The sequence below is a fragment of the Botrytis porri genome, assembly GCF_014898465.1.
Source record: "Botrytis porri strain MUCL 3234 chromosome Unknown BPOR_004, whole genome shotgun sequence".
Lineage (NCBI taxonomy): Eukaryota > Fungi > Ascomycota > Leotiomycetes > Helotiales > Sclerotiniaceae > Botrytis > Botrytis porri.
The window spans coordinates 877,825-892,691 of record NW_024066078.1 but is presented as its reverse complement, the minus strand read 5'-3'; the positions used below and the strand labels follow the sequence as shown (position 1 = coordinate 892,691).

Here is a 14,867-nt window from a genome sequence, read left to right as displayed (position 1 = left end):
AAATTTTCCAGGATTTTGTGGCAATTGTTTTAGCTGTCAAAAACCAGATAGCTTAGCACAATCGAGATGTTCTATAAAAAAAGAAATGCTTTTTGGCTCTGGTGTTGAGGATGAAGAGTGAAATGATGGCTTACATAGAGAAATGTGAGGCTTCTCGTTTTCTCTCAGTCGTTCTTCACCAGTAATTGAATGTCCAAGAATCTGATCACTGAGACCTATAACCTAGTTCAGCATCGCTTATAAAGGATGGCAGAATTTCTCTCATCTTTTAATGTATGTAAATGGAAAAGAAAGAAGAAACAGCTTTTTTTTGGCACTGACTTGCTCTTTTTGATATAGAGAGGGGTAGGCTGAACTTGGTGGATGTTTGCTATGCGGATGCTTCCAGTAATGATTTTTGTTATCATGAAGTGGTCATTGATATATCGATGAGATGTTTGCGAATTGTGGGCATTCCGACCATAGGCGTGAATTGTTGATGATGCCAGCAGTTCAAGAGGAGAGAAGTTGAAGTTGAAGCTGTGAAGCATATCGCAAACATGATAGATCAAGAGAAATATTTTAAATTCGACTTGTGTATTATTTCTGGGCCTCGAACTGCCACACGACTGCTCCCCTTGTATATCACTTTGATTATCCAAGCATTAACTTATTCGGAGTTTAAATAACTTATACATCTCTGAATTATTCATCCAAACATCTCTCGCGTCCGCTAGCAAGGATTAACCTGCATAAGAAAAATAATATGAGTGGTGGAAGAACTCAGGCTCGGGACAATGTTAAGGGTTTCCATGCAGATGTGACGTCGGTAGTTAAAATCTGGGGTAATTTTTCTGTTCCTGAAAGAGGAGAATCGATCTATATTTACATTTATATATGGGGCCCAATTCTACTATTTGACATGCTGCTCAAATAAACATGCGTGTTTCAATGTTCTTTTCATCTTGCGTATCTTTCCTCTGGCTGGTTAAGGTTGGGGCGCTGATACAAAGACAAGAAATCATTCAAACATACAACGTTCACCGTAATGCGAGTTCCGCATCGACACCTCTGCAAGTTGGCAATGGGAATTTTGCATTTGGTGTCGATGTGACGGGGCTGCAGACCTTTCGTCCTTTCGCCACGATGTCGACATGGGGTTGGCATAACTTCAGCTTGCCGACAACTCCGAATCAAACAGCTGTGGAAGGTAAGGCCTGATCATTGATAACGTTTTTTGGGGTATTGGTTAATAACACATTGAAGACTTTACCGGTGTAGACTTGTGGACTCATGGACGCCTTGTGAACTATGACCAGCCCAGCCCAGCTGAGGCTGATATATCAAACTGGTTAATCCAGAATCCGCAACGGTTAAATCTGGGGAATATCGGATTTTGGTTTGCGAACGCGAATGTTGCGGAAGGTGATTTGGAGAGGAAGAGTCAGGTTCTTGATTTATGGAACGGCGTGATTACTTCGACGTTTCTGTACAATGGCAGCCAAGTCCATGTCGAAGTATCAGCTGCGTCGGATTCTGATGCCGTCATAATCAATGTGGAGTCTGGATTGCTCAATACCGGCTCTTTGGGTTTGTTTTTCGACTTTCCATATTCGGATGTGAACAAATTCGATGCGCCATTTGTTGGCCTGTGGAACGCCAGCAGTAAACACTCTACATTTCTTGATAGTGCGGATAATGAGGCCGTTATACAACATACTCTAGACGATACTAGCTACTGTTTTACCGCAAGATGGGAGGGCAAAGGTCAGGTGTCGGGTCCCAAGGAGGGGACGCATAGATACTTTCTCAAAACTCCGGGCTCCAGCAATTTGAAAATGACAGGGACTTTCTCGGATGAGGCAAGCTGTGGTAAAGCTGGAAATATGAGTGCACCATCCGTGACTCATCTTGCTGATAGCTCCAAGACGTGGTGGCAAACTTATTGGGAATCGGGGGCATTTATTGACTTGAGTTCTGTTGACTCTACGAATGCCACTGAGCTTCAGCGACGAACTATTCTATCTCAATACCTGTTAGCGGTCAATTCGGCGTCAGACTTTCCACCTCAAGGTATGTCATTTAGACGAATATCAAGATGAGATTTTCTTCGACGATTTACTGATTTTCTCAGAATCCGGTCTCGTAAATAATGGGTGGTATGGAAAATTCCACGTTAGTATTCCCAAACTATTGCGTTATCTTTTTCTTTATTCACGATGAGCCTAGTTTGGTTCAAAACAATGGCTGAGAATCATCCGTGTAGCTTGAGATGGTCTTCTGGCATCTTATGCCTTTTGCTCGATGGAATCATTTCGACCTTCTCTGGCGAAGCATGCCAGGAATTTATGAGCAGTTCCTCGAATCTTCGCTCGACAGGGCTAGACTTCAAGGATACGAGGGCGCCCGCTGGGGGAAGATGACCGACCCGACAGTTCGCAGCGCTCCGGGGGGTATCAACTCTCTTTTGATCTGGCAGCAACCGCATCCGATGCACTTTGCCGAGATCGAATACCGATCATTCCCGAATGAAACGGCACTGGAAAGATGGGATGAGGTATTGACAGCCACGGCAGATTTCATGGCATCATTCGCGTGGTATAATGCCACTACTGGAGTCTATGATTTGGGTCCACCAATGTATCCCGTCTCTGAAAATACGAAGCCAAATGCGACAATTAACCCAACCTTCGAGCTGGCCTACTGGAGATTTGGTCTTGATGTGGCTATGAAGTGGAAAGAGCGTCAGGGAAAATCTATCCCTGAGGATTGGAAAGACGTGCGGGAAAATCTTGCTCCCCTGTCTATCGTTGACGACACATATCCCGTGTATGAGGGTATTCCCAACATGTGGACAGATAATGAAACAACATCTGATGTAAGTGATCTTACAGTTGCATGATTCATATTTCTGAGATTCCGAATTGCTAACCTTGACCCTAATGATAGCATCCAGCAATGGCCGGTATATATGGATGGCTCCCACCCACTAGCTCTCCGCCCCTCAATATAACCATCGTTAATAACACTGCCTCCAAAATCCACTCTCTTTGGGATTTAGAAGATTCATATGGTTGGGACTTTGCTCTACTGGCCATGAACTCTCTTCGCCTAGGCGACACAGATCAAGCAATAGAGTACCTATTACATCCAATCTTTCAATTCGATGATGCAGGATACCCCGTAGGAGGATCCCGCGTGCCGACCCCGTACTTCCCGAACGCGGGAGGGTTGATGCTTGCAATGGCAATGATGGCAGGGGGGTGGGATGGCGAGCCTGGAATGCATTTTCCCGAGGGTTGGGATGTCAAAGTGGAGGGATTTGTTCCGGGCTTGTAGGAAAGTGAGTGAAGGAGGATTTGAATTTCGGGATATTACCTAGGTATATTGCATGTAGATAGACTATCAAGAAAATAGTTGTTAGAAGGGTTCTCAATAATCAATTTTGTTGTGATGCAGTTGTTTGACATTCTGTCTAGCAAGCCACACCACAAGCCACACAAATGATTAATCATCAACTTCTAGAAATTTCTTCCACACCTGTTCAAAATCCTTACAAATGTCCCTTCAAACGACCTTGACACGGAACTCATATAAATTAATTAATACAATAATAATTCTATCAAATGAAGCTTTACTATTGCTTATCTTAGTAGCAGTTACTGATTTTTTATTATAGTGTCTAAACTATATAATATTATTAAAACTATAGCGTATAAACCCGACTAGAATATATAGAATATTTATTATAAATATTATATAAAAAGCGAATACTATATATAAAGCGAGTATTATATAAGAAGTAAATACTATATACACGAATGAAACTATATAAGTAAATAATATTATATAGAAATATTTTCGAATAAATAAATGAAAATGAAACTATACTCACTTTTCTTTTTCTAAAAATTGTTGTTATTATTATTATTATTTCTATTCTTTTACTTTCTATTCATTTCTTCTTCTTCGAATTATATATAATATATACTACTACTATACTACTATCTCATATAGTTTCTTTTTAATATTTAAACTAAATTAAATTAGACTCATATAATAAAATTCATTTTAAGTTTTATATCTCGTCTATCTTAATATCAATTTCCTAATATAGTATTTAATTATATTTATAGTATTTATTTATATATATAATATTTGTTCGTTTATATAATATTAATTTTTAAATATAATCTAATCTTATAAGAGTTTAGGCCCCGGCTTATCGCACACTAAGCGAAAACACACCAAAAACCCTCATTTCTTCAACTTTTAAACTATATATTAATTCAATCAATTTATAAATTAAGTTTATAAAAATAATAAATAAGATTGAGAATCATTGAAATGATTTAAAAAAACAGATGAAATATTTTTAGCTATTTTTTGATAAAGTTATAGGTTCTTAAAATTGAAATTATTAGAAAACTAGAAAAAAGTGGTTTTTTTGTATGGGAAAAGTATTATATGTTATAAATTTTGAAAAATTTTAACTTTAAAAATCTATAACTTTATCAATTTTTATAATTTCAAGAAACAATTTAAATCAAATATTTTTTTATATAATTATTTCTTATATGTATAATTTTCAAATCAATTTTTCAAATAATTAAAGAATTATGAAAATAATTAATTTGTATAGGAAAATAGTGTTTTTATGAGGATTTTATTACGAAAAAGAGTAGTGTACGATAAGCCGGGGCCTCAACTCTTACATAAGATAATATTATATATAAATTAACGTTAGTTTAAATTTAAATGTATAATCTTTTCTTAAATAGACTTTTTTTTGAAATACAATTCAATAAATTCTATACTATAATAATATTATAATAAAAACCACTAACCCCCACTAAGGTACTCAACGGGTCGGCATGTACGAATGGGATACCGAACTACTTGACTGGGTCACCGTTGAATTATTTGATTTCTAATCGTGCTCATCGTCGGTGAATAATTAGTAATCATCGGCTTCCTCATTTAGACCCTTGTAATTTTTGCTGTATCATGTGTTAATTTCTTCGCAGTATATGTAGTGATTTTTTTGTTCTTTCTATTTACATCTTCTTTCATCTCATATTCTATTACAATCTGATGTTCAGAGCGACGTTGCCCAGAATGACCAAATTTGATATTGCGATTGTTTCCGACACCGTCTGCCCGTGGTGTTATGTTGGAAAGCAAAAACTCGAGCAAGGAATTACGGCATACAAACAACGACATCCTGATTCCAATGATACATTTAGTATCTCATGGCATCCTTTTTACCTTGCTCCAGAAGCGCCCAAAACTGGTAAGTAATTGCTCTTCCTTTAATACACATCATCAGTCAATTAGATGTTCTGAGATTAATCATCTGGATAGGTGTGGATAAACGAGCATGGTACCTTGCTCGCTTTGGAGAAGAGAGAATGACGGCAGTTTTCGGTCGACTTTCTGAAATTGGAAAGGATGTCGGTATCGACTTCAAGTTTGGAGGAAAGACAGGAGCTACGAGAGATAGCCATCGCCTTATTCAATTGGGAAAGACAAAGTCGCCGGCCATGGAAACAAAGGTAGTGGAATCATTATTCAAGTCGTATTTTGAAGAAGAAGGCGATATTACAAGTCATGAAGTATTACAAAGTGCCGCGGTACGAGCTGGTTTGGACGAGAAGGAAGTCAATGAATGGTTGGAGAGTGGGAAGGGGGGAGTAGAGGTTGATAGGGAGGTTGAAGAGGCGAGGAATTCGATTAGCGGGGTACCGAATTTCACTATCCAGGGAAAATATGAGATTGGAGGTGCCCAGGACTCTGCAGTATTTTTGAGGTTGTTTGAGAAGATTAAGGAGATGGAGGAATCGTCGAAAGCTTAGGCAAAATGTAGTTAGGGATCTTGAGATATTTTTCAATAGAAGAGAAGGACGGGAATACAGATTTGAAGGCTTCATTGGGAGATTTAGTTGATCATACCCATGGCGAGCTTGTTAGGCACACGTGGGCAAACAATGAATGATGCCGGAACTCACAAATTTTCTACAGAAAAGTGAATCAGCCACAATGAACCCCCATATATAATTGTCAGCCACGGCAAGGCCACCCGTGGACGTCTGTGTCTCGCCTGGTCGATCTCAATTTAGCTGCATATTATGTTGCACAGGAAGATCTCGCATATCTATTACAGGCAAGATGAAGTCAGATTCAGGATTCTCTATGACACTACCCCCCTATCCAATTGAACCACAATTGTATCATGCATTGATGGTTCAGTATGCCAAGTCTTCTGAAACGAGAATGAGCTCCATAACGTCGTGAGCTGAATAGAAATACCAGTACCTGCGATTGCTATCTCCCGTGGGGTTATCGAAATAGGGGGTTTACGTTCATTTCTAACCCTCCATGCCATTTGGCTCTTCGATCGACCCATTGACCCGTAGTTTAATGAGTAACAATATGTCCCGAGAGCTTGATCAAGCTCCGCTCCTGTCAGTACCTAGGTAGTCAACCAACAAAGCTCAAGTGGCTTATCAACAACCTCCGGCTGTTGAATCTCAGTGCTCACTTAACCTCCGTGAATGGATCGTACTGAGGCTCGGATTCGTATTCACAGTGCGGGTGGACCATCATCCGTATCCGGAAACTGGCTTCTACATCTCCAAAAGAAAGTTCGGACCACAGTATTATCGACAATACTTTAACATAAATACCTCGCAGATTTCAAAATCAACAAGCCAAAATTCAACAGACCATATTCAAACAATCAGCGAAGTCTTCGACCAAGATTATCTACAGTACAACTAAGCAACAAGGTTGACGGGAAAGGATCTAGCAAGGTAGCCATCGTGACGGGATGTGCAAGTGGGATAGGACTCGAGACCACGCGGTTGTTTTTGAGTCATCAGTATATAAGGTATTAGGTGTCGATGTGAGCGAGATGGACCATACTCTATTGGATAAGGAGAACCAGGAGATGGTAAGTGTATATTGATTGAAGCTTTTGGACGCCATACTCTTTTTTCAGAGGTGTGGAACTTATAGGAGAAAGAATATCAGATACTGATATGTGGATCTGAGTAGTGCCAATTTCATAGAGGAGATTTGAGTAAAAATGGAAAATGCGACGAGCTTGTGAGGATCTGTGTCGATCGATTTGGGTAAGTACTCTTCTTTTGTCGGTGGGCTTAAACTACAACCACATACATACATTCAACCAGTTTTCAAAGACACTAAAAATTCTCTAGCGACACTACTGACATTCTGGCCAATATAGCTGGTGTGATAGACTCGATGACCTCAGCGGACAAGGTCACGGATGGTGATTGGGATCGTATCATTGCAATCAATCTCACGGCTCCTACGAAACTAATCAGGGCTGTTCTACCTTTCATGAGGGCTAAGAAGAATGGTGTCATTGTAAATTTATGTAGTAAAGCTGCATTGAGTGTTGCTGCTGCAGGAATTGCTTATACAGCTTCTAAGCATGGATTGGTTCGTCATATTTTGATTGAGAAGCGTGAGTCGTGGAAGCTAATGATGCTATAGCTGAGTGTGACCAAGAATACTGCATTCAGATTTAGGGATGAGGGTATCAGATGCAATGCCATTTGTCCCGGAGGTCAACCTCATCTTTTTTCAAAGATAAACTCCTCTTGTAACACCTACTAACACATCTTGTAGGCGTAATGACCAACATGGTCAAGTCGATGAACAGAGAAACCATGGACCAAGAAGCGGCCGCTGTATGGGAGTAAGATCTTTCTAGACTATTCATTCTCGTGCCCTTCTTATTGACAATATCATAGGCCGGTTCTCGCTTCGCACATTAAGCCTGGCGAAATGCCCAATGTGGCTGTTTCAGCAATTGCTGAGGCAATCTAGTTCCTCGCAAGCAATGGAGCGAAGTCTATCAACGGTTTTGCACTTCCTATCGACAATGCCTGGAGTACTATCTAATAAATTTAAAATTCTGGAATCACTGGAGTTTTTCGGAATAAAAAGTTGGAACATAGAGTATAGGACAGTGATGTATAACAAAAGCATTTCCTACCAATGTAAAAATGAGTTGGTTACATGTCCTCGCTATGACTTACTTTCATCAACTTTTTGGTCAAGGCTCAACGGAAAGCTATGCTAGAATATTTGTGGGTGCATTTTTGTTTCTTTGATCATGTAGTATGCATATATGCCCTGCCTTTCAAGGATGCAGAAAATATATCTATAGATAGCGTGTTTCTTTAACAATCAGTTCTTTGCTTCCTCTTTTTCACTTCTTGGTTGCTATGTAAATATCATCCCTTTACTTGCAATTCAATATCAGACCTCTAGAATTTGAAGGAAAGTTGAAGGTAAATTTGTTCTACCTAAGTCCACCTGATTAATTAGTACATGAAAGACATGGTGATTAAAAGTATGGGACATGGAAGACCATGAACACTGAAACTGCTTTGAGAAGGTTCGAGATTACTTACCTTGTCAAATTCACTTTTCTATGAAAGTTCGACAGACCCACTCATGTCGCAAGTGCTCTCAAAATTCAACCACTTACCACCTCACCGTCGTCGCTTAACCTGCGGCGGTTATCATACCCGCGCCAAAAGAATAACCTCACACTCTACATCCAACACAAAAGGTTGGCAAAAGAAAAAAGCGCATATACTCTACCTACCTAGTATCAAAAAGGCAAAAGAAATAACACACTTACATTGACGATGAGGACGAATTAGGGTTAGTATGGTATAGCAACAGCTTTGTAACAAGTTATGGGTATAGCAAAGGATTGTATAGCAAAGTCGGCCACTTGACCGTTGAACCAAACCACCACTTGGTGGTTTGGTTCGAGGGTAATGAGATTGTTTGGGGTTATATTTGAGAGAAGCGAAAGTGAATATGGAGGGGTTGGGTTGATTGGGTGATAGACTCTCGTCGCATCTATTTCTTCACTTTCGGATCCATTTTGATCCGTCTTTTGGAAAGCGATAAGGAAACATGCCGTATAGTTTCTTCAAGACCTTTTTGCTGAATCTTGTAGCCTCTTTCTAGCATTTGTTTGTACGTATTGCCTGAAGAACCACGTGCAATAAAGCTTTTCGAGTCGCATATCTACTTTGCATGACTTGCGAATTTTTGGCACACCGAATATCTTTTTTCTCTATATCTACAAATTAAGCACACAAAAATCTCGCATTCACCTTGCCAGAATGTCTGGAGATGGAGATGAGGTGCCCCGTCTCCTTCGAGATCGTCATATAAAAGCCGTTAGAGATACATTTCATCGGCCACCAACAGGTATGTTCCCTTTTTCACATTTCTTAATTTTACACCATTCAACCTCGTTCCAAGAACTCAGAACTAACAACACCAAATCAGTCAGTGAACTGCGAGCCATCGATTCACTTCCACTTGAACCTCGGAAGAACCTCAACGACACTTCTCCAAATGGTCAAAGAATCTACGAACTTTTGAGAGCATTCGAGAAGACTGGCTATATTGAAGGACTTGAAGAAGCTGGAAGACTAATCTGGGCGCAAATATTTGCGGAACCAGATTTAAGCCATGAACCTAGAAGGAAACCATTTTCAGCCGTCAGGAGTCTTGCCTCACGTGAGATCAATAAAGTTGAATACAAGGCCAGTCAGCATCCCACAAGAACACCGAAAGAGAAGCCCTTACAACGGACCTCTGAAGAGAAAGTTATTGCCATCAATGCTACGTCAAATGCTTTTGCTGGGTCTCCTCAGAAGCCTTGGATGACAAAGGGTATTTCGATATCACCCACTACTCGACGTGCTAGTATTTCGTCAGTTGAAAGTTCCAACAACAACGAGCCTGCTAATTATCACATCCAATCTCCCGAACTACAACCAGTCTCATCGCAGATTGCTCAATCTGGCCAGCAAACTCAAAATCACACATCTAAATTTACCACCGCGGTTCCTGGAGGTCTGCCAAACACCTGTGGTGGCGGTGTTTATATGCCATTGGCATTGCATCAAAAAGTTCAAGAACATCAATATGCAAGCCCATATTCAGTCCAAGCCTCTGAAACTTCTATGCCGTATGTTTCGGAAGGAGGAGAGCCAGCACGGGACATGATTTCCCGTGCCAATATCCCTTCAATTATTGACGGTGAATTAAGAGTCCCAGTACAGTGACCAATTTTCCAGTCTAATTACACTTCAAATTTGAAGAGTGAATCGACAGATTGCAGTGCACTAATGGGGAATTCTCTTCATACTCTTGTGTCTCATAAGTCATATCCCTCCGCACCCTCGAAAACATATCGGTTCGAACAAACTACATCCCCAAATTCAACTCATCAACACTCCCCGCGGGGACATCAAAATTCTATGATGTCATCTTCCGGAAATCATTCTAGATACTATCCTCTCCCTTCCACAAACCAAAATCCTTTACAGCCATTAAATGGAAGAGGCTATCAAAATTTGCAGATTCCAAGCTCGACTGACAGGACATATGATCCTACAAGTCCTCCCTTCCATCCGGCAATATCAGCTGAGGGACAACAGATTCCAAGCTCGACTGGGAGAATATATGATCCTACGAGCCCCTCCTTCCACCCTGCAATATCAGCTGAGGGACAACGACTCTTCCTCTCACGCAATGAAGAAGAAGAAAACGAGCTTGCTCACATAACCTCGAATACCCACCATTCGCTATCAAAACTGCCTGATAATCAGGGAGATCAACAAACTGAATCGAGCTCCACAGTAGTAGCTGCTAATGACCTATCAAGTATATCCACTACTGGTCATAGAACCGAACTTGCCACGCCAAATCCTTCTATGCAGCAAAGTCCTTCCTTTGATACTTCTGCTATGGCACCAGGCCAATCGAATAACAATCCTTTTGTGATTCGTGACGATATGGGTTTTATACGTACGTTTCAACCTTAATCTGGTTTGTAATGGACATAGCCACCCTCAGCATTAAGTTCACAAGAAATTACAGATCAAGACCTGAACTTCGCTCCAGATAATCCGCTACCCATTAGTTCTCGAAGAATCACCAGATCTGTCTCTCGTTCCACCACTACACCAACTTCACCTACACCCAAAACTACAAAAGCTAAAACTACTCTTCTTCATGGGGCTGGTCCTCAATTTGGAATATTAATTCCCGAAACCCCACCACCTGGTACAATTTTCAGTACTAGAACCCAAAATGCCCTCTCAGTTCACAATGCCAAGAAGAGTAGCACGAAAAAAGCATTCATTCCCACAGCTTCGGGTTCCGCTCAAGCAGATGGAGCATCAGATTCTGCATCAAGTATTAAGATCTAACCAGTCATTACTCTAGACTACCCACTAAAGATTTACATTTAGAAACCAATGTTCAAGCACATTACATTCCAGATTTACCACCACAACGGCAAGCAATCTACTCAAGCGCCTCCTCAGACCCCTCTATCGAATTCATCCACTTCGACCCCATGAATGATTACGACAAGGACGACGATGCTTACACAGGACAGCCAACTTGTGCCATCGCATCCAATAGAACTCATCTCCATCAAGCCCCACACAGTCTCTTTCATCGCACCCCAACCCATCCCTCACCCCCACCACCCCATCTCCGTCCCCACACCCCAGAATACCTCCTCTTCCCACCCGTCGCCGCCTCCTCCTCCAAACAAACCTGGCCACCGCCTCCCCCCGAACTCGAAGGCTTTCGCCAATACACCTTCGTGCGCGATCGCATCTCCCTCAATATGAAAGCCAAACGTCGCACTGAAGTCGATCTCGACACGGGAGAGTATCGATATAGTATGGATAGTAAGGAGACGAGTCGAGGATATAAAATGGATGGGACGCGTATCCGGACCAGTTCGCGATATTTTCATAAGAAGAGGGTGGCGAAGAAATCAAAGGAGAAGGTGGAGGAAGAGAGGCTGGATGAGATTGTGAGGAAGGTGGAGAGTGTGGAGAAGGGGGTTAATGATTTGAGGAGGGAAGAGGGAGAAGCGTTGTTGGCGTTGTTAGGGGGTGGGTTTTTGCCTTTGTGAAAGTGGTTGGCTCTTTGGTTCTGGTTGGGTTATGCGTAATTGGCGAATGTGGCGAATGTGGGTGTTGGGTTTTCTTAGGTCTCGTTGACTCGTATTCGATGGATGTGTTTCATGTATGCACGCTGGGCGTCTTCCCATGTAAAGGACTCTTCTTAATGACGTTAGATATCCAGTAGGGATGATTGATAAACGAATTAATGAACGAATCATCAAATTGGGATAAAGAGTGAAATTTACTGGCCAGTATGCTTCGAAATACCATTACTTCATGAAAGTATTCAATCCTTGTTTTCGTGTACGAAAATAGATTTTTCGACATTTTAAGTTAAGTTTAGGAGGATGATCTATAGAATCATATGGGAATGTCCAGGACATATGTTTTGATTGCTATTTTAGTCTTGTTGGACTAGTCACTATCACGCATTAAACCTCATATGCAACCTGATTAGCCATTCAGACACATCAAACATTTTGAAATGATGATTGAGGAATTCTATAATGTATAAAGTCTACAGAGAAATGAGGTGTATACGAAGAAATCTTCAACAATTTCACAGACCGATAAAATCAAACCAAACCATCTTCCAACACCAACGCTAAAAACACATAGTAAAATAAACAGATTTAGCCAGCTTCCTCAGAACCTCCCTAACACACACCTCTTCCCTTTTGAACATAACGCTGCATCTCCACATCTGCTTTTTTCTCCGGAATAAATGCCATTATCAACCTCCCAATAATCGTCTTCTTCGCAATTCTCAATACCCTATTTTCTTCTCCCACTTTTTGATTCTGTTGTTGTGTTCGTCTCTGATGATTTTGTCGACCAAGCGGTTCTTCACTATCCGAAGTCCCTGAAATCTGTTGGATCTCTGCATCTGCAACCACGTCTTTAGATTTAACATTCAACGTGACTCCAATTGCCAAATAGATAACCACAATCACCAATTCCTCAAGCAGGTCCATACATAACAAGACCGAGACATTTCCAGTGAGAGCATTGAATTTCGTAGAGTGTGAGACGAAAGTCGAGAGAATGGAGTACAGGAGTCGAACAAACAAAAATGGTAACGCGATAGCAATTCCCAATAAAATCCTCTTCTCCCCATTTTCCGCATGCGAGATTGAGAAACTGGTAAGGATTGTAGTGGCTATAATAGCCGCAAAAGAAACAATAAACAAGACATTAGAAACCTTGCTTTCCGTTCCCGGAACCCATTTTCCAGTCGAAGTGTAGGTATCACTCGCGTTGAGTCCACCCACAATACCCAGTATCAATCCAACCAATGTGAGTATCTCGATGAGTTTCAGCATGCGAGGTTGGATAAGTGTGTGGGTATTTCGATTGATGCTATCTAGCACGCGACTTAAGAGTCCCAGGGTAGTGAGTATCAGAGGCGATAAGCCGATATTTTGCAGGATGAGTGCGCCGGTGTAGAGAGATACTGAGGGAGAGGATATGGCGGCGAGAGACATGCAGGGACCGATGATTCGAGCGAGACAGAAAATTATGAGGAAGTACCAGCCTGCGCTGCGGCCAAATCCATGGCGGAAAGCGAGAAAGATGGAGAGGAAGAGGGAGGGAATGTAGACGATTAGTTCACCAATTCCAACACCGTTTCGATAGGTAATGGTCATGATGTGTATTTTGGGTCGACGAAATGCTAGATTAAAAGAGGAGGTATATGACTTTCGACTAGAACCTGTGTAGTGGGAAGTAGAAGGCAGATGATTTTGATGTAGATTCTCAATTTGAAGTGAAAACTCGGAAAAGTTTGAACTGCAGCTAATCAATTGCTATAGAAGGAATGAACAAAAAACATAACAACAAGAAATCCCAAACGATATATATATTCCCTCATCCTCGACATTACTTCTTCACCGATCTGAATTATCCCAGACTTCCATACTCATCCAACACCCGAGAACTAGAAATTCCACCACCAACTTAACAATTCCCTCATTGAGAAAAGCGCAACTTGAAGACCCATGGTAGGGCTGAAAACTAATCCTAATGAGGCATGCATGCAGTTGAAAACGTGGCTGACATGAGATTAAGCTCAGCCTCCGATGATTAAGCTTTTGGTTAATGACCATACACATGGATGGGTTTGCAGATCAACTTCGTGCTATTTCGGATTGGGAATGCACTGAGTTTGTTGGAAGTGGCTATGCATATGTGGAAAAATGGAACATTTCGAATTTCGTACTTGATTCTGTATGCGAGAGGGAGGATGAACTCTAGATGATTGAAAAATAAATGACAGGGGTGAGAGCAAAAAGAGAGAGATGAGAAAAGCGGTAGAACTGGTCAACTTGCGTCTCTGAAGAAGTATATATGAAAGTTGTCTACTCGACCCAATCTTAGTAGCGGATAATTTCGAGACTGAAACAGAATTCTCTCCGCCTGGTGCTATTCTAAAGAAGCCATGTAAGCCTAAGAGAAGATCTTGAGAGGCGCAGATACGTCTAGCGTGGTTGCTTTGTGAAAACATCAAGCTCTGGTCCTCGCCATCATGATTCAAGAGGCTATCCCGTTGCCTAAGCCAATCTCGACGGAGCGACTAGAGGGCAGAAGGAAACCATAATCGCACTGCAACCTAACATTCAAGAATCTCTGGCCAAAAAAATGATATCCAAATATCAATCCGATTGGCGCAAAACCCTATATTCTGAGCGCCAGCGCTAAAAGCATGCCATAATAGCATAATTATTGAATCATCTCAACAAGTAAATAGTTGGTTGTTGGAAATGCGAGTTATTTTCAAGAGATCATTCTTAAAAAATGGTGATGTGTGCAAAACATGTGTAGAATTTTTGGGAAGGAAATGAAAGAAATGAAACGACCCGAAGAGTTGTAGTGACTTTGAGAGGAGCTACTAGTGAT

The 14,867-nt window shown here is 41.1% G+C and overlaps 5 protein-coding genes across 5 annotated transcripts; 4 read left to right on the top strand and 1 right to left on the bottom strand.

The window, feature by feature from the left end:
- Window positions 1-918: 918 nt before the first annotated feature.
- On the top strand, window positions 919-3,318 carry EAF01_003252 (uncharacterized protein; the record flags this gene model as incomplete). Its single annotated transcript, XM_038911506.1, has 5 exons — window positions 919-1,189; window positions 1,246-2,052; window positions 2,114-2,154; window positions 2,246-2,857; window positions 2,929-3,318. The coding sequence occupies 5 exons, from the start codon at window positions 919-921 to the stop codon at window positions 3,316-3,318; spliced, it is 2,121 nt and encodes a 706-aa protein (XP_038772741.1).
- Window positions 3,319-5,073: 1,755 nt separating this feature from the next.
- Window positions 5,074-6,160, top strand: EAF01_003251 (uncharacterized protein; the record flags this gene model as incomplete). The annotated part of the gene is made up of 2 exons (XM_038911505.1): window positions 5,074-5,272; window positions 5,344-6,160. 2 exons carry the CDS (start codon window positions 5,074-5,076, stop codon window positions 5,832-5,834), a joined length of 690 nt encoding a protein of 229 aa, XP_038772740.1. The 3' UTR covers window positions 5,835-6,160.
- A 648-nt stretch (window positions 6,161-6,808) lies between these two features.
- EAF01_003250 (uncharacterized protein) lies at window positions 6,809-7,836 on the top strand (the record flags this gene model as incomplete). The annotated part of the gene is made up of 6 exons (XM_038911504.1): window positions 6,809-6,931; window positions 7,036-7,112; window positions 7,200-7,446; window positions 7,501-7,573; window positions 7,636-7,705; window positions 7,761-7,836. 6 exons carry the CDS (start codon window positions 6,809-6,811, stop codon window positions 7,834-7,836), a joined length of 666 nt encoding a protein of 221 aa, XP_038772739.1.
- A 1,319-nt stretch (window positions 7,837-9,155) lies between these two features.
- EAF01_003249 (uncharacterized protein) lies at window positions 9,156-11,980 on the top strand (the record flags this gene model as incomplete). Its single annotated transcript, XM_038911503.1, has 5 exons — window positions 9,156-9,243; window positions 9,325-10,100; window positions 10,146-10,854; window positions 10,903-11,244; window positions 11,301-11,980. The coding sequence occupies 5 exons, from the start codon at window positions 9,156-9,158 to the stop codon at window positions 11,978-11,980; spliced, it is 2,595 nt and encodes an 864-aa protein (XP_038772738.1).
- Window positions 11,981-12,628: 648 nt separating this feature from the next.
- On the bottom strand, window positions 12,629-13,618 carry EAF01_003248 (uncharacterized protein; the record flags this gene model as incomplete). Its single annotated transcript, XM_038911502.1, has 1 exon — window positions 12,629-13,618. One exon carries the CDS (start codon window positions 13,616-13,618, stop codon window positions 12,629-12,631), a length of 990 nt encoding a protein of 329 aa, XP_038772737.1.
- Between the last annotated feature and the right edge of the window lie 1,249 nt (window positions 13,619-14,867).